The sequence below is a fragment of the Lissotriton vulgaris genome, chromosome 3_1 (assembly GCF_964263255.1).
Source record: "Lissotriton vulgaris chromosome 3_1, aLisVul1.2, whole genome shotgun sequence".
Taxonomy (NCBI): Eukaryota; Metazoa; Chordata; class Amphibia; order Caudata; family Salamandridae; genus Lissotriton; species Lissotriton vulgaris.
In genome coordinates, this window is record NC_141689.1 from 1,852,128,773 (window position 1) to 1,852,152,714 (window position 23,942).

Genomic DNA, 23,942 nt, shown 5'->3' on the forward strand with positions numbered 1-23,942 from the left:
TGAAAAGTAGCTGGCAAGTGTGCAACAGTCCATTTGCTACCCATCCCATTTAATCAGGGGTTGGTTAATAATTTGTAGCCTTGTATTTCCCCACATAATAATAATAATAATAATAAAGCCATTTTTAAAGCGCCTGGTTACACCTATGACGGTGTGTCCCCGCGCTGAAATGCTACTACTCCCAGATGAGACAGAAAGTACCAGAGTACTATTTATTTGGGGAAGAGATAAGTTTTTAAATATTGTCTGAATCTTGTTTCGGAGGGCTCCATTCGAAGGTTTAGGGGGAGGCTATTCCAGTGTTTGCAAGCCAAGAAACGGAAGGAGCTACCTCCCATTCTGGTCTTGTGAACACGGGGAGGTTGGAATAACATCACTCCGGCGGATCTGAGATTTCGGGTGGGGCGATGGATAGTGAGGAGTCTTTGCAGATAGTTCGGGCCTTTTCCCTGGGCAATGCGATGAGCCATACATAGTGCCTTAAATTTTATGCGCTCCACAATAGGGAGCCAATGAAGTTTACGCAATGCTGTCTTGCCGGATGCCCTGCGTGGAAGCTTGAGTACCAAGCGGGCCGCGGCATTTTGGACACCCTGTAGCTGTTGAATGCCTTTTTTGCTCAGGCCTAGAAGAAGGGCATTGCCATAATCCAGATGTGGCGTGACCAGGGCGTGGATACGTTTCTTCCTGGCACCAAAGGGGAGCAGATCGAGAACTTTGCGGAGAGTTTTCAATATTCCAAAGCATTTTCCAGTGATTTTATTAATCTGTTGCTTGAAGGAAAGCTCCGCATCGATCATAATTCCCAAATTTCTGACAACCTCTGCTGAGCGGGGGATTGGCCCTAATTCCGTTGGCCACCAGTCCTGCGACCAGGTGGAGGGGGACTTACCGACCACCAACAACTCAGTTTTATCGCCATTTAGGCGAAGGCAGTTGCTGTTCATCCATCCTGCCACAGCCCGCATACAATTGGAAAAGTTAGCAGCTTCCTCAGGCTGGTTGTTGGCAAGTTGGATTATTAATTGGGTATCGTCAGCGTATGTGACGATATCCACACCATAGGATTCCACAATATGTGCCAAAGGCTCCATATAAATATTGAACAGCGTGGGGCTCAAACTTGAGCCTTGTGGAACTCCATGCCTCAACTTACGAGGAGATGATTTATAAGGAGGGCAATGCACCTGAAAATTCCTATTTTCCAGAAAAGATTTTATCCACTCCAGGGCTGGACCCTCTATTCCCATATCGGAGAGGCGCGACAGCAGCGTTGAGTGCAGCACGGTGTCAAATGCTGCACTAAGGTCTAATAGCACCAACGCTGCTGTCTGCCCTCCATCAACAAGTTGTCTCAGGCGTTCTATGGAAAAGAGGACCGCGGATTCAGTTGAATATCCTGCTCTGAATCCTGACTGGGTTGGGTGAAGACAGGAGTTCTCTTCAATAAATTTCATAAGTTGCTTATTCACAACCTTCTCCACAACTTTCCCGCAAAAGGGGAGGAGGGATATAGGGCGGAGGTTTTGTAGTTGGGAGATATGAATGTTTGCTTTCTTTTTCAGGGGTATAACCTGTGCGGTTTTCCAAGCCTCCAGCACATGGCACTCCTGAAAAGAGAGAGCAGTAAGCTGTTCAATCTGCTCGATCATACCATCTAGAACTCCTGTACAACGGTTAGGGGAAATTACATCCAGAGGGGATCCAGAATGAATTCCTCTCATGATGGAAAGCAGGTCTGATCTCTTAGGGACTGAAAAGCTTGTTAACTGGAGCTTGGTAACGGGAGCATTTCTCACTATTGATTGATAGTCATTTGGGCTGTCTGTGAAAGTGGCATGTATTAAATCTACTTTTTTCACAAAAAAAGTCCGCAATCTCATCACATAACTCATTAGAGTATGTATCTTGAGCCTCAAGTCTGGTGGGAACCGTGAGCTCTTTATATATTGAAAAAAGTTCCTTAGTAGGGTTTTTTGCGGATTCAATACGTTCTTTGAAATGCACACCTTTCGCTGCTCTTATAAGTTTGTGATAAATTTTTAATTCCTTTTTATATTTTATCTTGTCCTCTGGATCATAGTTTTTTCTCCAACCACGTTCAATGTTTTTACATTTAGCTTTAGCTTCCTTAAGTTCTTTAGAGAACCAAGGAGCCGTTTGAGTCTTTCTGACAGGGGGTTTAAATGTCCATGGTGCTACTGTGTCCAGAGCTTTGGACATCCATTTTTCATAGCCCTCCCATGCCTTGAGCAGAGTGTCGTTAGAGGGAGGAGGTTCTCTACATAGGGCAGATTTAAACTTTTCCTCTGTAAAGTTCTTCCAGTCTCTGCGTTTTAAGGGTCTAGAATTGGGCACATTAGAGTTGGTCGCACTGCATTCCTGTAGAACATTTTCCACCTCAAAGGGGATGACAAAATGATCGGACCATGTAATTTGCAACGGGGTGTTTATTTTAAGATCCCCCCAGTTAGCAAAAACCGGGTCAAGAAGATGACCAAGTTGATGAGAAGGAGATGTAGATTGCAGTGTTAGAGATAATGGTTTCAGAGCCTGTACCACGGCCTGTGCCTCCCTACATTTGCGATCTTCAAAATGAAAATTAAGGTCTCCTAAAATAAGAAATTTCTTATGTCGGAGCGCATGTTGTGTTATTAATTCTGTCAGCTGAGTGGCGAATTGAGAGGACTTACCAGGGGGCCTATATACTAGAAGTCCATTGATATTACTTTTGGAACTAGTTTTAATCGCAAAGAACCCACACTCACTGTTCGGCAAGGTAGCCTTCTCTAAAGTACAGTGTAGGTCGCTCTTGTGAATTATAGCCAGTCCTCCTCCTATCTGTTTTTCTCTATCAATTCTAAGCAAGCTATATCCTATCGGGACCGCCTCCAAGGTTTCTGGAGTCGAGGCTGTGTCAAGCCACGTCTCTGTTAAAAAGAGTACATCGAGCTCACCATCCACCACAAGATCATGTATCTCTAATCTGTGTTTTTTGAGGGATCTACAATTGAGTAGTGACATTTTCAAAATCTTCCCTCTTAACTCACCATTCTTTCCATCCTTAATCGTAAAGTGGCAGGACGCACAGTTCTTCGTGGGAGAGTGTACTGACATAGTATGGCGACAGCTATCTTTAACATTGGGACGTATGGCAAGCAAATCCTTGGTGGTGTACTTAATGTGTGTCATATTGGTAATGGCAGTCGGGGTGGAATGGACAGGGGTTCTGGCCCCGTGCCCCGATCTGCTGCGGACGGGCGCAGACGGGCCTGCCTTTGGCGCGCCTTCGGCGCGCCGCCGGCGCTCCCGCTGAGACCGCCCGCTGCGCGGACGGGAAGACGTCATCCTTATATCCAGTAGGGGGGGGTGAGGAGCGTCCTAACAACTGGACCGCTACCCTCTTCCTTCCTTCCTCCCCAAGATGGCGACCTTTCTGACCTGCCGGCGTCAGCCCTAAAATCGGCTGCACCGGTCAGGCAATGTCCTCGGGGGTCCTCGGCCCAATGTTAATCTAGGCGCGAGGAAATAGTCTTTGTCACATAGAGCCTTTCATATGGACCAGTGGATCGATGAGTAAAATTTTGTGGCACTGTTTACAAATCGATAGTATGTAGTTCATAAAGGCCTCAAACACAAGTGAATCGAAACTTGCCTAGCTTAGTGACGGTAAGTTTCAATTCTATTAAGGACACGGAGGCGAGGATTATGCTTTTCTCTCTTCGCTTTTTATTCTATAAAAACCACATAGCAGCCAGAAAAGCATCAAAACTTGAAAAAACTTCATTTATATCCCCAACACTGGGTTATTCGGAAAACCATCATAAGCGAAATTATATTAGAACTACATATTCCATCAGTCCATCATGCGGTAGTCCTTCTATAGTGTCCATAGTCCCAAGGTGGGGCATCCATCTTGTGATCCCCTCCTCTTTCTTCGCGCGAGTCATGCCAAAGTCTCAACGGTCCTGCTTTGCACCATCATTACCTGGCGGGAGAAAACACAACAGCGTGAGCGTTGCCAAACCCGCCAGAATTCTGAAGACCAAGGCATAACATGTACTACGACAAATGACTGAAATTCAAGCAAAAATTGTTTACTTACATCTATACGGGGGGATCTCCACAGGAGGTATGGGTGGGATAATCCTCGCCTCCGTGTCCTTAATAGAATTGTAACTTACTGTCACTAAGCTAGGCAAATTTCGATTCTATGTCAGGACCGGAGGCTTCGGATTATGCTTGTTCAAAGCTTATTTACCACCAAACTCGCAATATCCACCACCGGTTTGAAATAAAACCTTTTGAAGGTGGAATCTGAGGACCAATCCGCTGCTCGCATTAGGTCCTCCAAACGTGCCCCCAGGGAAAAAGCTTTTGAGGCCGTGGCCCCTCTAGCTGAATGAGCTCCGAATTTTTTATTATCAATACCAGCTTCTTGTAATACCCACCGCACCGAACGGGCTGTAGTGGGGGAAGATACAGCCTTGTGTGGCTTCCTTAGCGCAATCAGGAGCTGTCGTTCACCCGGAGGGCGAAGTTCCACAGTGACGTCATTGTACGTCCTTAGACACTGCACAACACACAACTTGAGGATGTCCGCAAAGGCCGGATAAGAAATAGACCTTGTTGCGGACTTTGTGCGGTGGCCTACGGTAAAGGTGACCCCATCTGGGGAAAACACTCTCGCCGAAACATCTAAAGCGCGCACATCAGAGACCCTGCGACACAACACCAAACAGAGGAGCATAGCCGATTTGGCCGATAACTCTTTTAAAGAAAGGTATTTGTTATGTTGCCATGAAAGAAAAAGATTCAGCACCACATTGACGTCCCAGAGGACAGAATATCGCGGCTCCGGGGGTAAAGAAAGCCTCACTCCCCTAAGGAGTCTACAGACAAGGGGGTGTTCCCCAAACGGAGCTCCATCCAACTTCTCATGAGCTGCTGAAATCGCAGAACGTATTGCGGTAATGGTCCGGTAGGCTAAACCGTCCGCTGCCAACTCTGCCAGGAAATTCAGGATGGGAACGACGCCTGCGACCATAGAATCCAAGTCCCATCGAAGACACCAACGAACCCACCTGGTCCAAGCTGATCTATACCTCCTTTGCGGTACTACCTGCCCAGGCTTTGGACAGAAGGTTTTCAGCCGACTCCGAAAGGCCTGGGAGCGACCAGCGTCTCCGGAAAGCCTCCATGCCATGAGGCGGAGAGAACCCTGCACGAGGAGGTGATGAGGGTTCCTGTCCGGATTGAGGAGAAGACGAGGGAGCCGGGGGAGTAGGATTGGAGAATCCCAGGAAAGTTCCAGAAGAACTGGAAACCATACTTACGATCTCCACACGGGCGTCACCATCACCACTTCCGCCATCTGCTGGCGAAGTTGGGCCGCCACCCGTACTACCATGGAAAAGGGCGGGAAGGCATACGGCCGTTTCTGACTCCAATCCTGGAGAAACGCATCCGTGGCCTCCGCCAGAGGGTCTGGCCTCCAGCTGAAGAATTTCGGTAGCTGGAAGTCCAGGCGGGACGCAAACAGGTCTATTGAAAAAGGACCCCACACTGTCGCCAGCCAGTGGAACACTCGAACATCCAGCTTCCAAAGGCTGGAGTCCCGCAGGTATCGCGAGTGCCAATCCGCTACCTGGTTGGCTTGTCCCGGAAGGTACTCCGCCGTTACCGAGATCTGATGGGCCAGACAATAGTCCCAAAAATCCTTCGCCAGATCTGCTAGCGCTCGTGATCGCGGACCTCCCAAGTGGTTCACGTACTGAACTGCTGAGACGTTGTCCATTCTCAGAAGAACACATGACTTTGCGGAATCCCTGGTCCAGCAACGGACAGCAAAGGATCCTGCCAGAAGTTCCAGGCAGTTGATGTGAAGCCTTTGTTCGTCGGATGACCAAGCGCCGCCTGTGGAAAAATCCCCGCAGCGGGCGCCCCAGCCGGATCTGCTGGCGTCTGATTCTATCACCAAGTCCGGCACAGACCCGAAGATCGCTCGACCGTTCCACACCTCCATATGGGCAAGCCACCAAGCCATTTCTTCCTTCACCTCTACTGAAAGAGGTATCAGGTGGTCGTAGGACAAGCCCTTTCGCAGATGATGCGCCTTGAGCCGTTGAAGGGCCCGGTAATGAAGGGGTCCCGGAAAGATTGCCTGAATGGAGGACGAGAGAAGTCCTACCACCCTGGCAATCTGCCGAAGGGAGGTGTGCGACTTGGAGATCGTCTGTCGCAGTTCGTGCTTGATCTTGGCCATCTTCCTGGATGGAAGACTGAGCGAAGTTTGTAAACAATCCACGACAAACCCCAAGAACACTATGTTCTGGGCGGGAGTGAAGACAGACTTGTCCTTGTTGATGATGAACCCCAGTCCCTGTAACAGGGAGATTGTTTGATTGAGTTGAAGTACCAACTTGGTTGGGCTCTGGGCCATCAGTAGGATGTCGTCCAGATACACGATCAACCGAATTCCCTGGCTCCGTAGGACTTCCACCGCTGGATGTAACAGCTTGGTGAAGCACCAAGGGGCCGAGGAAAGCCCGAATGGAAGGGCTGTGAACTCGAAGACTCGGTCCTTCCAGAGAAACTGGAGGAAACGACGGTGAGGAGGATGGATGGGCATCACCAAATACGCATATTTGAGGTCCAGGTGGACCATCCAGTTGTTCGGAAGTAATACGTCCCTCAGTAGATGGATGCCCTCCATCTTGAAATGATTATATACTAACCAGCCGTTGAAATCTTTGAGATTGATTACTGGTCTTTTGCCCCGTCCACTTTCTCCACTAGGAAAATGTTGCTGAGGAATCCGCAAGGGTGCCGCGTTGTTCGACAAATAGCCCCTTTGCGCAATAGCGCTGAGACCTCTTCGTCGATCAACTGCGCATCTGACTGGGAAAAAACGATCGGGCGAGGTGCTCTTAGTTGGCGCGGTTGATCGTAGAACTCTATACGGAAACCACGCACGGTTCGAAGGACCCACGTGTCCGCCGTAATAGCCGCCCAAGCCTCTGGAAAACAAGCCAGCCTTCCCCCAATTAAAACTTGATCTGCAGGAATCGCACTCACCGTGGGAATTGTTGCCTCCTGCGTCGTTCCTGAATCCTCCTCGTCCTCGGAAGCGCTGGCCTCTGGTCAGGTAGAAATTGTTGTAGTTTGTAGAGGTATTGTATTGGCCTCTGCTGGAGCCCTGCCCCCTGTTGGGTTGATTCTGACCACCACGGCCGGTCGTGAGGCCCCTACCACGCACAGCCCCTCGGGAAAAACGCTGGTGGAAAACCCTTTTAATAGTGGACTGGGCCTTGTCCAAAGAGGTGAATGTAGACACAAACTTCCCCAGCTCCTTGATAAAGGGTTCTCCAAAGAGACCACCTTGCGCCACGGCGCCCGCCTCCGAAGAGGCCAAATCCCCCAATTTGGGATCCAACTTGATTAGCAAGAAACGCCGGCGTTCCGTTGAAAGGGCGCAGTTTGCGTTTCCTAAAAATATGACCGCCCTCTGCGCCCAGTTCAACAACACCTCTGGGGATATGGGAGTGCCCGACACTTTGGCCTCCTCCGCCATATCCAAGATCTTTGTGATCGGGCCTATTGCGTCTAACAACTTGTCCTGGCATGAGCGCCAGGAGCGGTCAATCCCCTTACGGGGGTCCTCAACAAACTTGGCCATGAACGTGGCCATTTTCCCGTCCAACTCCGGGGTCATGGCGACCTTCCCCTCCAACGTTGGACGGGGACACTCCCCTCTCAGACAACTCCGCGCTTCCTTCTCTAAAGGTTTGCAGAGGCGACCCGCCACAAACTGCGCGACTTTGTCCCCAGGCGCCCAAGCGGCCGACCGCGGATGAATTATGTCATCCGGATCGAGCATGCCTGAAGTATCCTTGGGTAACTCCGTCGCGGAGCTGGACGGTCGCCAAGACCGCACCGAATCCTCATCATCATCCGTATCTGCGGGGAGTTCCCTCCCGGGGAGGAAAGGGCAGTCCCAGCCGATGTTGAAGGACCTTGGGTCGGGAGTGACGCAGGGGCAGGCACGGTCGCCTTAGCCAGAAAAGCGTCCCGTAGGCGCTCAAAGGCATCCTTATCTACACCCTGCGCACCCCTGGAGCCTCCATCCCTACAAATCTTCTTAGACGCCGGTGGCTTCCCTGGGTCTGACACGGGCGTCCCTACAGGCACTGGCGCTACCTTTGCACACTCCTCCACTATGCGGGCGGAGAGCCTGTCCTCCACAGGCCCCACTATCTCTTGTACACATCTATATATTGACTGATCCACAGCTGTATAAAACTCATCATCCTCTAGGTACTGATGAGACTCCTCTTCCTCAACATAATACCCCTCAGCCATTATGAACTCTTTAAAAGTATAATTAAGGCTAAGCTGAGGGTATTGTGGCGCTCACTGGGCCAGAATATGGGCCAACCGGTGGTTAGCAAAGGTTTTTGCGCCGGCGGAACCAGGCAATCACAGAGGCAGCACCCGCCTCTTTAGCGCGCCGACCCTCTCTTAGAGACCGGGTCCACGCCGCCTCCCAGCGCGCTCAGAACATAGATAAGCAAAGCAATACCTCACAGAACGGCCGAGCCGTTTCAGGGTGCTCAACTCAGCCCGCAGGCGTCAACGCGGTTAAAACCGCCAATACAGACCCCAGCGGGACGTTCAAAACACAGGCAATACAACCCAGAAAGGGCGTAAGGGTTAGGCGGCAGACTGGGCTCCGGCGCGGCTCCTTCTCCCCAGCGCGGTTCCTGTCAGCGAGACGAAACCGCGCTCGGGCAAACGAGACACGACGGCTCCCTCTAGCGGTACAATAAACACCGCTGCGCACACGGGGACATCGCGTAAGGGGCGAAAACGTCCCCGCGATCAAGGGCTCTGTAAAGAAAACCAGAAACGGTAAATTCTACCAACAAGAGGCGCACAGAGCCTTTAAACACCACGTATATCACTCATCATGAAATAAATCATTCACACATCGTAAAGAAATCTCCACACACAAATTTTGTGAGAGAGAAGAAAATAAAGGCACTTAACTGGCTGCGAAGCAGCGACGAAAGAGGAGGGGATCACAAGATGGACGCCCTACCTTGGGACTATGGACACTATAGAAGGACTACCGCGTGATGGAATGATGGAATATGTAGTTCTAATATAATTTCGCTTATCATGTTTTTCCTAATAACCCAGTGTTGGGGATATAAATGAAGTTTTTTCAAGTTTTGATGCTTTTCTGGCTGCTATGTGGTTTTTATAGAATAAACAGCTAAGAGAGAAAAGCATAATCCGAAGCCTCCGGTCCTGACCTAGAATTCTATAAAGCGTTAGCATTGACTCAGGACAATGCAGTAGATTTCTCTCAATGGTGACTCAAGCTGGCTTTGGTGGTCTGTTTGGTGTAATGAAAGAAAAATGGACTTTTCATGCCAAATGATTCGATTCAAAATACATTTTAATATTTGGGAGACGCAGCCCTCCTGAAGGTAAACGTGCCTGGAGTGTTCCAGATTTCATCCGGGGCCTGGCATCTTCCAATATGAGTCTTTTACTATCAGAATCAATCCTCTTTAGTATAGGGCTGTAAGTAAGATTGGGAGCACGGCAGAGACATAATTATAATGTTATGCTGTTGTCATTTTCATTATTTGTATTCTCCCCCCACAGTCACAGATTGAGTAATGACCAGGGTAAAACATATTTTTGAACTATCAGGTGTTTAAATTGTCCTCCATGATGTTCCCAATACCTCAGTTCACTTTGATACCAATTTATTTAACCTCGTGGGAAACGTCAACGGACAATCTTGTATACTGAATATCTTTGTACTGCTGATCATGGGTAGAGCCTCCCTTTTCTCACAGTTCATTTTGTAACCGGGGACTATGTCTTCAGGATATCGGCTGCATATAGAAACGCCATTATTTGTCCTGTCGGTGTTTCTGTGCTGTCGACATGCGAATTACCGCATAGACTTCGTTAAAACGAAAGGGTTAGAAAAGGACAACCTTGCTGATATCGATGGGTATTGACAAAATACCTCCAAACTGTGTGCTTGAAGTTGGAACATTGCACAGCCAACGTTCTTTGGCAATTAATGTCCTTAACCACGTTGGTTACACTGAGATGGATTTGAATGAGTTGTTTTTAGTTTAGCTGTATTGATGTTAGTAGGTGATGTTTTATATTTGAGCAGCATTTTATATCTCCGCAGGGAACAGATATTTGCTTTATATTTAGGAAATATGTAATTTATGGTGGTTTTGCCCTGCATTTTAGGCAGTGCAAAACCTCAATCCATCAAAAGGACAATTGTAATGCATGCTGAATCTCTTTCATTTTTAGGTATGTCTGACCACAGCGATTCCGCACCTAGCAATTCAGCTCCCCCTGCCGCTGAAGAGGTCGAGTCTGACCCAGAGGTGATTGTGTAATGTTTGTGTTAACAAAAAAAATCTGCGAATCTTAACAATTCTTCAGCGCTGGGTAAAATTAGAAATTAACCTGATAGGGACTAATTCAACTTAAGAAAGTAGGTAGATAATGTTGATGGCAAATTGGGTTTGTGATCACTGTGTTAGTAAAATCAAGTTGTAAGCATATGGTACTACACCCCTGCCCCCTTAAAATTTGGCAGTCTGCTTTTCTTAATCCTCCAAATGATTTCTGGATTATTAGTGGTTTATTTTGACTATATATTTTTTCAAATGTTAAATGAAAAAAATGGATCATGGCAATCTTTTTCTATAAATGTTATTTGTCATAAACTGCAGTAAGTGTAAAGGATATGACCCAACATTGTAGTTACATTGGAAGAACATTGATTTTGAAACACAGGCCAGGGGAGGCGCAGCCGGACCGAATGGGGGCCCAGGTCAAACGCCGCCCGGAGGTGGGAGCCCTCCCCCACCTTCCGCGATAAAGCCAGCGAAAAAGGGGGCGAACTAGATTGGGGGGTCCAGTGGCTACCTCTGTGCAATCAATCAGGGGAGGAGGCAGCAAGCGGCAACTGTGTGACTGTCCGGAGCTGTGGGAGGAGATCAGAGCACGCAGCACTGGGCAGTTGGAGCCTCCTCCTTTTTGTTAAAGACACAAGCACCTCACCTGGTTTGCTGAGGATCTACTGCTGCACAGAGCAATGGCTGTGGCAGCTGGAAGGGACAAGCAAAATGCCAGTGTGATTCAGGGAGATGCCGAGGGCTAACGAGGCCCCCGAAAAGGGTCTGAAGAGGCCCCGGTGGTTTCTGGGCTAGAGTTAGAAAAAGACCTTAAGACACTACTTTATAAAGCCAGGGCTTTGGTGGCCCTCAAAGGAAAAACCTGAATGGATGAGCATATTGGGGGTTGAGACCAACAAGAAGAAAGGAAAGCCAATGCAAGCGTCAGCACCCGCACCATCCCCCAAACGACGAGGAGGTAAGGGGCATGCAGCCAAGATTGTGGCCCCAGAGAAGCCAAGCAAAAAAAGTGAGCACCACGGCGGCCCACTGCACCCCTTGGGCTAAAGGCAAAGTGCACCGGATCAAGGAGTGGAGTCCTGGGCAAAGGCACGGCGGCATCAACACCAGAAGTACTGTCCGAACAGAAGGGAGCAGCAGCGGCAATGAGGGTACTGTGGCCAGCACGGTGGCCCCTCGAAAGTCACGCAGCGGGCGCATGTTTCACGACAGATAGCGATGTTGGTAAGCCACATGCACAGAGAGCAGGGGGCGGACAGCATGGAAAAGGGCGAGTGGGTCCAGCGAAGGGTAGGCCAGGACAAAGTGAATTTGGGACACAGCTGGGAGTAAACTATCTAGCAATGCAGTGGCGTTGGCCCCTTCAGCCCCCTTGGCTAACAAGCCAGGGAGGGAATTCTCAAGATTTTCAGGGATAGGCATCAGGGGCAGAGTGAGGCACACCTCGCAGCTTGGGTGCCTTGGTGGCAATGGTCTGGGCCGGGATCCCATTTGGAGGGACCCAAATGGAATGCAGAAAACAATGGGGATGGCCAGGGACCAGATCACAGAGCAAAGAATAAAGGAGACCCTGAAGGAAAAAACAGGTGGGATGCGGGAAAGCCTACAAGGCGAGAAGAGAAATGAGGGGGTGGCGACTGAGGAGACCGCACAAGGAGGAAGGACGAAGCACGGTAGGGTCGGGACCCAGGGGGGAAACTGGCAAGTGAATACATACGCCCCTCCCCGGGGGACCCGCCCACCAACACAAAACTCCTAGGCCTGGCAAAACCTCATCCCGCTAGCAGTGAAAGAAAGGATTTGGAGAAAGGACTATAAAGATATTTTCTCATTGTTGGAGGTGCGCCAAGCAGGTTTAGACCTCACAATGCAGGATAAAAAGATGAGGACAGGAGGGAGGGACAGACTGGTTAAGGGCATTAAGGATGCTGACATGCGTGTTCATAAAAAAGTTTCCGCAAAGGGCTGCAGCTTTAATTCTATACGAGCAGAAGGTAGATGACATGCAGCAAAAGTACGAGGTTGACACATGGTTGAAATATGATGAGGGCTTTAGGGTAAATATGCAGACATGGCCAGTGATGGAGTTGGACTGCCAAGAGATGGAGGGCTTCAGGACCCACTTGGTGGCAGCCAGAGAAGGGCGCAGCACGTGCAAATCCAATTTCCGTCCCCCTGGGTTCAAAGGAGATTTGAAGGTCAGGGACAAGGTTTCAAGGTTGCATGGTTTCAAGGGGAAAGGCCAGTATGGCGGCAAGGCAGGGAAATCCCATGTGCAACATGGCGACATGTTGGGAATACGACAAAGAGGAATGTAAATGGGGGAACGCCTGCAGATTTAGGTTTAACTCTTTTTATTTGAAATCCGCCCCTGGAAGACAAGTCAATCAGCGCATACATTACATCATCAACAGCGATCATGTACATGAGAAGGGTAAGGATAGGGCCTAAAAAAGGCAACATAACAGGCCAATACCCATCTAAACTGCGGCAGCATTGACCTTCAGGGAAGAATGCGCAGTGCCAACCTGGTGTAAAATCCCCACCCCCCTCCCCCACTTGCCCCCACCCCTCCCTCCCTCCCTTCACCTCTCTGTCCAGTGCTTGAAACAGTCTTTTCCAGTGTTGCCTTGTCGGGTCTCGGTTCAGAGTCCCCCCGTTTCCCTCGTATTAAGCCTCTCCCTCCGGTCCCATGAGCCGCAACAGGCGGAGATACAGTGGGCATGTAAGTTCCCTGAATTCAGTAACCAGTAAGGAGCGGAATGGCTGCCAAAGCTCGTCAAATTGGTCTTTATCTCCGGCTAGTGTGAGGGACAACTTCTCCATCCCCAACACACCCCACAGCCGATGAAGCCAGCATGTAGTGGAGGGGACTGTCGTAGTGCGCCAGTGCATCAAGATTTTTTGGATCACCGAGCCTAGGGCAATGGCCATTTGGCGTCCTCTACGTGAGCGCAGGGGGTAGGTCAGTGGATTAGGGAGCCCTAGTATGATGTAGGCGGGGAAGCGGGGCAGATCGGTGTGAAAATGTGCGTCAACATCATCAATCACGTGTGTCCAGTATGGTTGTATCAGGGGGCAGTCCTATAAGATGTGCAAAAACGTGCCTATGTGTCCACATCCCCTCCAGCAGTTCTTGTCTTTACTGCGGTCCATCTCGCTTATCCGTTCTGGTGTGTAGTACCAGTATGTGGTCACTTTGGTCAGGGTCTCAGTAAGTCCGGAGTGGTATGCTGAGTGTCGTGCTCTGGAGGAGATTTGGCCCCATTCTTTGTGGCTCAGGGTCCTGCCTAGCTCCCTCTCCCAACGTTCTCTGCCAGGATTGTAAAGGTGGGATGGCTGTGGTTGGAGGAATTTGTAAAGGTCAGATACGAGTTTGGCGTCTGAAGTGCGAGTCATCAGCCATCTCTCATATGGCCGAAAGTGTCGATCGGCTGTCTCCCTCACCTGTGGCTGTAGTGCCCAGTGGCGAATTTGAAGGTATCGCATGCGTTCTGTCTCGGGGAAATTGAATTCTTGTCGGAAAAGGGGGAAGGGGAGCACTCCATCGGGATCGTAGATGTGGCAAAGGTAGTGACACCCCGCCGACCGCCAGTGGACGTAAGCTCCGTTGGCCATACCAGGAGTGAAATCTGGGTTGTCGACTAAGGGCGTAAGTGGCGTGGGAAAGGAGGAGAGATTGTGTACAATGTTAGTGGCATCCCACACTTTTAGCGGGACCCGTGTGACGAATGATGCGTAGAGGTTAGCCGGTCGAGCCGCTTTGCTAAGGAAGGGGATTTCCTGAAGTGGGCGACCCGCCACTGCTTGATCCTGGAATAACCAGGGTTTTTCGGACTCCCACCTGCTCCATTCGACCAAATAGCGTAATTGTGCCGCCTGGAAATATTTGCGCAGGTCTGGTATTCCTAGCCCCCTAGCCTAGAGACCCGGCCCAACACTCACACCCAGTCAACAGATCTGGGCTTAATCCATCACAGTTCTTTAGCCCACTCTGCCACCCCAGTTCAGACATGGCTATGGTGATGGATTAAACCCAGATCTTTTGACTGGGTGTGAGTGTTATATTGATTCAGATGCTCTGTCCATCACAACCCCCTTTTGTACCGCTTTTGGCCGCCATAAGTGTGGCAGGGTATGCTCAGACGTGAGTCCCTTGCTCACTTTGCCACTGGATTCAAGCAAGCCGGGCTGAAGACGGCTGGAATGCCAGAAACCGGTCCTCGGAAGCTTGTTTCCGGTCCAGGGAAGACATGGCTTGGCAGTTAGGGCTGGACTGTTCCCATGAGGCACAGGGTCAGACTGATTTGCATAAAGCCATGTCTGAACTGGGGTGGCAGAGTGGGCTAAAGAACGGTGATGGATTAAACCCAAATCTTTTGACTGGGTGTGAGTGTTTGATTCAGATGCTCCGTCCATCACCACCCCCTTTTGTACCGCTTTTGGCCGCCATAAGTGTGGCAGGGTATGCTCAGACGTGAGTCCCTTGCTCACTTTGCCACTGGATTCAAGCAAGCCGGGCTGAAGACTGCTGGAATGCCAGAAACCGGTCCTCGAAGGTTGTTTCCGGTCCAGGGAAGACATGGCTTGGCAGTTCGGGCTGGACTGTTCCCATGAGGCACAGGGTCAGACTGATTTGCATATAGCCATGTCTGAACTGGGGTGGCAGAGTGGGCTAAAGAACGGTGATGGATTAAACCCAGATCTTTTGACTGGGTGTGAGTGTTTGATTGATTCAGATGCTCCGTCCATCACCACCCCCTTTTGTACCGCTTTTGGCCGCCATAAGTGTGGCAGGGTATGCTCAGACGTGAGTCCCTTGCTCACTTTGCCACTGGATTCAAGCAAGCCGGGCTGAAGACGGCTGTAATGCCAGAAACCGGTCCTCGGAAGCTTGTTTCCGGTCCAGGGAAGACATGGCTTGGCAGTTCGGGCTGGACTGTTCCCATGAGGCACAGGGTCAGACTGATTTGCATATAGCCATGTCTGAACTGGGGTGGCAGAGTGGGCTAAAGAATGGTGATGGATTAAACCCAGATCTTTTGACTGGGTGTTAGTGTTTGATTGATTCAGATGCTCCGTCCATCACCACCTGCTTTTGGCCGCCATAAGTGTGGCAGGGTATGCTCAGACGTGAGTCCCTTGCTCACTTTGCCACTGGATTCAGAAGACGGCTGGAATGCCAGAATCCGGTCCTCAGAAGCTTGTTTCCGGTCCAGGGAAGACATGGCTTGGCAGTTCGGGCTGGACTGTTCCCATGAGGCACAGGGTCAGACTGATTTGCATATAGCCATGTCTGAATTGGGGTGGCAGAGTGGGCTAAAGAACGGTGATGGATTAAACCCAGATCTTTTGACTGGGTGTGAGTGTTTGATTGATTCAGATGCTCCGTCCATCACCCCCCCCCCCCTTTTGTACCACATTCCCTCTACAAAACATGATGGTTTCCCCATTGGGCGTGGTACCTAAAAAGGAAGCAGGCAAGTTCTGGTTGATACATCCCTTTAACACCCACACAGTGATTCCATCAATAATTGGTTAGATCAAGGGAGCTGCTCAGTAGCCTACGCATCAGTGGACGATGCGGTAGAACTGATCAGGCAAGCAGGAAAGGGGGCACTATTGGCAAAGGCAGACATAGGCTTTCCGCCTATTGCCGGTACACCCAGACAGCTACCACCTACTCTGTTTTCAGCTAGACAGAGAATTTTACTACGACAAATGTCTGACAATGGGCTGTTGCATATCATGTGCGTATTTTGAGGCCTTTAGCGGGTTTTTGGACTAGGAGCTTGGGACACATTACCCTGCAGGGGGGAGGGTCCACTACTTAGATGACTTCCTATTCATTGGTAGGGCAGGAACAGGGGGATGTGCAAACCTCCTCTGCCTTTTTATGGGCCTGGCACAAGAGTTGGAGGTCCCACTCGCACAGGAAATAAACGAGGGCCCAACAACCAAATTGTCCTTCCTTGGGATAGAACTAAACTCAGTGGCCGGGACCTGCAAATTATCACCAGAGAAGGTGGAGGAGCTACACTAAATCATAGGTCGGCTACGGCAGCAAAAGAAGGCAATGCTAGGTGAGATACAGCAGCTGCTGGGGAAATTGAACTTCGCCACAAGAGTGGTCCCAGCGGGGCACCTTTTTGCCAGATGCCTGGCCTGGCTGACTAAGGGCATGACACAGAGAACCACAGGGTTCGCCTCACGCAAGGAGTGAAAGAGAACCTGGGGCAATGGGACACCTTCCTGGACAAATTTAACGGTACCCTCATGTGGCAAGAACCATGGTTGCCCGCTGACCAACTAGAACTTGGGGCCCGCATGGGCAGCAGGGGCATGGCCAGACATCTGCCATAAGAATAGCACTGCAGGCAACCCCTCCTTGCTGGAACTATTCCCCATTGTAGTAGCATTCACCATATGGGGCCCCAAACTGGGTAACAAGCAGATAATCCTATGGTCAGATAACCACAGAGTAGTGCAGGCAATCAACTTGGGTACAGCGAGATGCCCAGCGGTGGTCAACCGACTGTGGAAGCTAGTAGACTGCCAGCTGAAGCAAACCTAGCGATTAGGGTGAGACACATCACTGGGATAGACAACTCAATAGCGGATGCCATTTCTCGTTTTCAGTAGAGCAGGTTCAGGGAACTCGCCCTGGATGCAGACCAGGCGATCACGCCATTGCTGGAAGAAATATGGGCAATAGTGGACCTGGAATAAGAAAATGATTGGACAATGCACTGGCCCCCTAAACAGAGAACCTCTATCGTGAGTGCTGGGCAACCTTTGCTGACATAACAGGCATCAAGGGGGGACGGATAGCAGGACAAGATGAGGTGACCACGTTCTTAGACTGGGCATTTCAGAGCAGAAAAACTAGAACATGTGCCCAAGCACACCTGAGCACAGTGGCATACTACACCATACTGGCATCAGGGAGGGATCACATGGGGTCCTTTATTTGCAAAATGGCCTTAAAAGGCTAGGGCAGACTGCACCACAAGGAAGGGATAGCCGGCTGCCTATTGATTCTACGATCCTAAAACAGGTAATCTGCGCATTAGATGAGGTATGCAGTAGGGACCTGGAAATTAAGCTGTTCACTTGCATTCTTCAGGCCTACAGGGTCAGCAAGATAGTGAACCCTGTGAAAGGGAACCCGGGGACTACTTGCATACGCCATTGGACGTGAACATTGGGGTAGGGTATATCATAATCCACTTACTTCGGTCAAAAACAGACTATGCAGGCAAAGGGAAGTTTACTAGGATCGAGTGCATCGGGACAACACGTGCTGTCCAGAGTGCCTCGTCCAGGACTATATGCTACAGGGGGGGCCCAGCACTGGGGCCGTTATTGGCACATAGGAATGGTTCATGCTTAAGCCGGGGTCAGTTCATAGCTATAATGCCGAAAACACTGGAAAGTCCTAGGCTTTCACCAAGGGCATTCAGGTAGCACTCGTTCAGCATTGGGGTGGCTACCATGGCGGCGGACCTTGGGTTGGGCATGGATCAGATCAAAGCAATAGGGCGCTGGGCGTCTGGCGCTTTCAAACGTTACATACGCCCCTCAGTTAACTGAGTCTGGTTATCCCGATATATAAAAAAGGGGGACAGGTCGGTTGCCATAAACTACTGACCTATCTCCCTTTTAGACTCCTCACTGAAAATCATGAGCCGGGTGATGTTGGCCAGGCTTGAAGAGTGGGCTGAGGACAGTGGTATCCTTGCGCGGTCCCAATTTGGATTCCGAAAGGGCTTGGGAACCGTTGAACAATGTATAAATTTAGATCTTCTAATAGGGAAGTATACTCGTGCTAAGCAGGGTTCGCTCTTTCTCTGCTTCGCTGACCTAAGCAGCGTGTTTGATCTTGTTGATCCTGCGTTGCTCTGGTCAACCCTATTAGATCAAGGTGCCCCGCCAGAGATTGTTTATTTCTTGGCCAGATTATATTCTAAATTATCTGCACGTATAAGGTATGGCCAAGGGGGGAAATGCACGGACCGTATTAGTGTTAATCTAGGCATTAGACAGGGCTGTGTCCTCGCGTCCCTTCTTTTTTCCCTTTTTATTAACGAAATAGATTATGTACTTAGGCAGGTTAATTCAGATGCCCCGCTGGTAGACGGCCAGGCTGTACCCATTCTGCTTTATGCCGATGATTCGGTGCTTTTATCCAGAACCCCTTGTGGCCTACAGAGAATGATGGACAAGTTTGCAGGTTTTATTAAAGGAAAAAACCTTAAAATCAACAATACCAAAACATTCATCATACCCTGTGGGGAAAAAAAATGAGGAAGCTGAAAACTTTTAATATAGAGGGTCAAAAATAGAAATAGTAAACAAATTCTGTTATTTTGGTATAACATTCAGTAGCAACGGCAAATGGTCACAAGAGATATCCAACGTACAAGCCAAGATGTCTAAAAGTGCCCACTGAGTTTTTAAATTTGCGAATAAGCTCGGCGACCGTCGTATATATGATATGTTACACATATTTTGCTGTAGATGCGTTGGAATTGCGCTCTACGGATCCGGTGTTTGGGGGTACTGTCGTCATGGGGATCTGCAAATTGAAGAAAACAGTTTCTTAAAAAGATTGTTATGTTTGCCTATATCATCTCCCTCCATGTTAATACACGAGGAATTGGGCCTGGAGTTTCTATCTGATCTAATTTACCTAAGACCACTGTTGATGTGGAGAGCAATTTGGCATAAGAAAGAAACTAGTTTTTCGAGGTGTATTATTAGGGATAGCCTCTGCGTAGACAAAAGTTCACTGATCCCTTGGATCAAATATGTTGTGGCAACTGCCAGGGACTTATTTGACTTCAATCTCATGGAGGATCCGGAAAGTTTTTCTGATATCCCAAAGAAAGAGATTAAGTGCTCTTACTTACATAAGAAGGGTCTAGTGCTGCGAGACACTACTATGCTATTATCTATCCCTCAGTACTACTACTCCAATAGGGGCATATTTGGCTTCCCTAAATATCTAAAGGTAGTCTCTCGACCATCACACCGCTTTGTTCTTATTAGATTAAGATTCGGAATTGTCCACCATTTGGTGGCGTTTCCTCTTATGAAGCACTATCCCTCTATACCTTGCCCCTGTGATAGGGTCACCAAACAGAGCACTATTCACTTTTTGTTCCTATGTGATTTCTATAAGCATCTTCGTATTGTTTACTTAAACCCCCTATTTCTAAAAAGAGCAATTACAACTGTAAAATCGGCTATGAGGCTGTTGTGTTCCTTAGATGATCCCGATATTTGATTTTTTTACTGCTATGTACAGACTGAAATCTATGGCTGCTAGGAAAAGTATGTTTTTTTTAAACATTTTGTATTTTTTATACCATTGTGCTGTACTAAGTCCATCTGTTTTTATTCCTTTTTAACCCTCAATTTTTACCGATTAACTTTCTCAAACTTTTATGGCGCAATTATATCAGAGCTTATCAATTTGACTGTATATGTATATATTCTATATGCTTTTATGATTGTTTTTTCTTAAATAATCGAATAAAGCTTTGAAACTGAACTGAACTGAAACTGAACTGGTTTCTCACCCTGCCATCGTCTAAGTCCGTCTGAGCAGCTCAAGAAAGTCTGCATCGTGGGGCACTCATACATAACGCATGCGCAACGGTGGGCGGCGGCAAGGCGTTAATTGGGTGGAATCTGTCCCAGCCAGATCACTTCTGTGTTCCGGAGCCAATCGGGAAAGAAGTAGGACCAGCTGCTGTCCGCAGTGCATAGGGCACTGGCACAAGGTGGCAGGCCAGACGCAGTAGTGGTCCTCCTGGGGGGAACGATCTGGCAGCCATGGGCAGGAGAGGCCTCTTGGGAAAAAATGTTCACAGGCCGTGTAGCTCTAGCTAAATTAGTCCGAAATTAGTCCACTCGGCAGAGATAATTTTTCAGGAATAATAGTGCGAAGGCCATGGAGAGGGGCCATAGACGAGGGAGTGTTTGAAAAATCCAGGCACAAATTAAACATTACCATGGCAAAAATATGCAGGGCCAATAGCTGGGGTTTTATATAAGCACAACTTCATTAACGTGAGATCCCCGGAAGATGGAGGCACCATTGCTCCAGTCCCATGACATCAGTGATGGAGCTGGCACAAGAAAAGAGGCTTTGTAGAAATTACCGTAGAAGTATTGTGACCTATATATCCATGTGCAACACTGAAAATGAATTTAAATTCCGTAGCAACGTTTTGGAAGCTGCGACCTCCAACATGAAAAGTGATAAGATATTGGGAATGCATGAGTGAACAGTCCTAATGTGATCTGTCAAGGCCTGGAAACATCCAGGTCTGCAGGGGGCTCTACCAAAAGTCCCTAAGGTTTCTGTTTATGATATCCCTGGTGTTGAAAATATTAGTGAGATCCAGTGCTCCACATTTCCTCAATTAAAAATAAACAATCAAAATCCAAAAGCTTTAAATTCATGTATTCTGAACAAAATTATCACCAATGAAGTAACTGTGGTAGAGTGAAAAATGTATCACTGTTACATTTTTCACTCTACCACAGTTATTTTTCGGAATACTTTCTGCAAAGAACAGGTACATCTATGGGCTTACCGGGAGCCCCGTCATACGCAAATACCTTCATGGCCCGTTTTGAAGAAGAATACATCTTGAGGAACCCAAGCTGGAGTGATCACATACTACTGTTTCTAAGATTTATTGATGACATCTCATTATTTGGAAAGGTAGTAGGTCTAAATTGGAAGAACAAATACTGGAAATCAACTCCAAGAATCCCCGGATAAAATTTCACCCATAACATACAGGAGGATCGCATTTAATTTCTGGACATTGAGATCTTCAAATCCCCTCAAGGTATTTCGACTACAGTGTTTCGAAAACCTACAGACGTCAACAACGCTTTGCATTATACCAGCGCTCTTCCCAAAAACGCTAAAAGATCACTTACCAGCATCACAGTTGATACGCATCAAAAGAATCTCGTCGTATCAAAAGCATTGTGACAATTTGATTAAGGAACAAATTGAGCGTTATAAACAACGCGGATATCCAGAAAAAGTATTAGATCATGCACAAAACAAGGTAGCACTACTTGATCGTGCCACCTTATTAAAGAAATCACAGAAATCTTCGAATGAACGTATGGTATTCATTTTGAAACAATCCAAACAGCCAACATTGATAAAAAAGGTCATTCAGCAGAGATGGGACATTATAGCAAATGAACCAGACTTCGTAAATTTATTTCGGAGCACTCCAATTTTTGCGCACACTCGCCTGAAAAATCTGAGAGAGTTATTGAAAAATAAACAACCGCTCACTCATTTTAGATATAAAGGGATGAGCACAAGACACAATTGTGGCCAATGTAGTAATGTGATTCTGGGAAATGAATTTGCGCACCCCAGAACAGGTCAAAACATAAAAACCTAAACATAACGCTGATTGCAACACCACAGGAGTAATGTACGCCATACGCTGTCCCAACGGATTCGTATATGTGGGGAGAACAGCAAGGAAGGTCAAAACAAGAATTATTGAACACAAAAGCACAATACCCACCCGCCACATGTCATCCAGTTTAGCTACACATTGGTTACAGGATTCACATATATCCCCCAAATCAGATTTACAGTTTTGGAAAAAGTAGAATCGATCAGTGGTATAGATCACACATTGCTTGCCCGAAGAGAAACATTTTGGATAAAGTTTCTTGGTACCATAAACCCGGGGGGGTTTAAATGACCAGTATGATCTACTTTGTTTCCTGTAATCAGTATCTAGCTGAAGTTATATTGATTTGATCAGAAACATCACTGTCATATGCTGATGACATTTGCTTGAGCGATTGTATGGTTGTAGCGCTTATTTGAAACGTAAGTTCGCTGTGTGATTGAACTAGAAAATTGCACCGAGTATTTTTAAAAGTGGAAGCCTGTTCTACGGACACTCCCCAATGACATGTGCTGAAACGACTGAATGTTTATAGCGCGATCTGTGAAATTTTTTAAACAGCATTGTGTCGATTGATTTTAAAAATTGCACCGTGTACCCTGTTAAACTGCACTTTGTATACCACTCACCACTGAGGCACTTGTCGCCCCTGCAGCCCCGGTCCACCGCAGGCGCTAGGCTTGTTAGTGTGGAGGGTGCAGGGCGGTACCTTCTTCCGGCTTCCTGCCTGGGGCAGGCACTGATTGGGCAGGTGTGTGGTGGCTAAGTTGATGACTAGCCCGTCCTCTACATAAACCTAATGCCCTCTACGACGCGCAGCGAGTACGCGCTGCGCCCGTGCCAAATACGCGCCGAAGACAAGCCTAAGACCAGCCCGTCTGGGCCCGTCCGGGTCAGGACGGGGCAGGGAACTATGCCTCGCCGGCCCTGCCAAACCCTGGTATGACCTCTTAGCAGTTAAGGGCCTTACGTCCTGCTAAACACGGCAACTGTACTATACTTAATCCTTCGCTCATAGGAAACACCACCTGCCCAAATTGCAAATTTACTCTCACTAACTTCTAACCCTACCCTGACCAAAGAGACCGTAATTCAAAGCAGAAACAGCTCCCCAGGCCTAAGGCTCAAGATATTTCCTTGTATAGCATTAACTGTCGATCTCTACCGCAACACAAACATTTTTAATCTACTGCTTGACAATAAACCCAGTGCACTTTTCCTGACAGAAACTTGGCTACATGACTGCGCTGGTCCCGATGTAGCAACCGCTCTCCCGCCTAATTATGCTATTGCCAGGAGGGATAGAGCGGGTAAAATAGGCGGTGGTATCGCAATTATCTTCTGCATAGAACTCACATGTAGCCTTGAGTTGGTCAACATCCCTGAATGTGAAGCTGCCTTTTTTAAAATCACCCTTAATCCCAATTTCACGTTCTCCGGTATTCTGATGTACAGGCCCCCCGGGAATGCTAACACGTGGGCTGCAAATCTAGCGAACCACATCACATCGTTTCATCTTGCCTCCAACAACTTCTCACTGATTGGAGACCTAAACCTGCACTTTGATGATCCAGCTAACGCTTCATGCACAAACCTGCTGGATGATCTAGCGGCATTGAACGTTAGACTACTTAACTCTGGCCCCATGCACAAGGCAGGACACCTGCTCGACCTTATTTTTTCTAACATTCCAGAATTGAGATGGCGAAATACTACTCCCATCTGCTGGTCAGACCACCATCTTATTCATTTTAGTCTAACACTATCAACACCTACCCAGCTGAATCCTGTCTGGCCAGCTACTTCAATGAGAAATTGGAAGTCGCTTGACCTTGAAAAACAGAATGAAACTCTAGCCACAAATCCCCCAACTCCTGGCCTCGATATGGAAAGCATTGCGAACGCGAAACACACTTGGCTTGGAAACGCCACAGATGGCTGTCTCCCTTCCTTTCACACAAAAGGGAACGTTCACCCGCCAAGCCCCCTGGTTTAATGAACTCCTAAA

At 48.4% G+C, this 23,942-nt stretch overlaps 1 protein-coding gene across 8 annotated transcripts in view; it reads left to right on the top strand.

Annotated features, from left to right (window-relative positions):
* Positions 1–23,942, top strand: part of ARFIP1 (ARF interacting protein 1) — a 420,416-nt gene that overhangs the window by 82,333 nt on the left and 314,141 nt on the right. For 5 of the 8 annotated variants that reach the window (XM_086962303.1, XM_086962308.1, XM_086962302.1 and 2 more), the window contains exon 2: positions 10,354–10,430. The exons of the other annotated variants lie outside the window; for them this stretch is intronic. In XM_086962303.1, coding sequence (XP_086818429.1) covers positions 10,356–10,430 — 75 coding nt within the window. In that variant the 5' untranslated portion in view covers positions 10,354–10,355. The remainder of the gene's footprint in view (positions 1–10,353; positions 10,431–23,942) is intronic. 8 annotated transcript variants of the gene reach the window in all.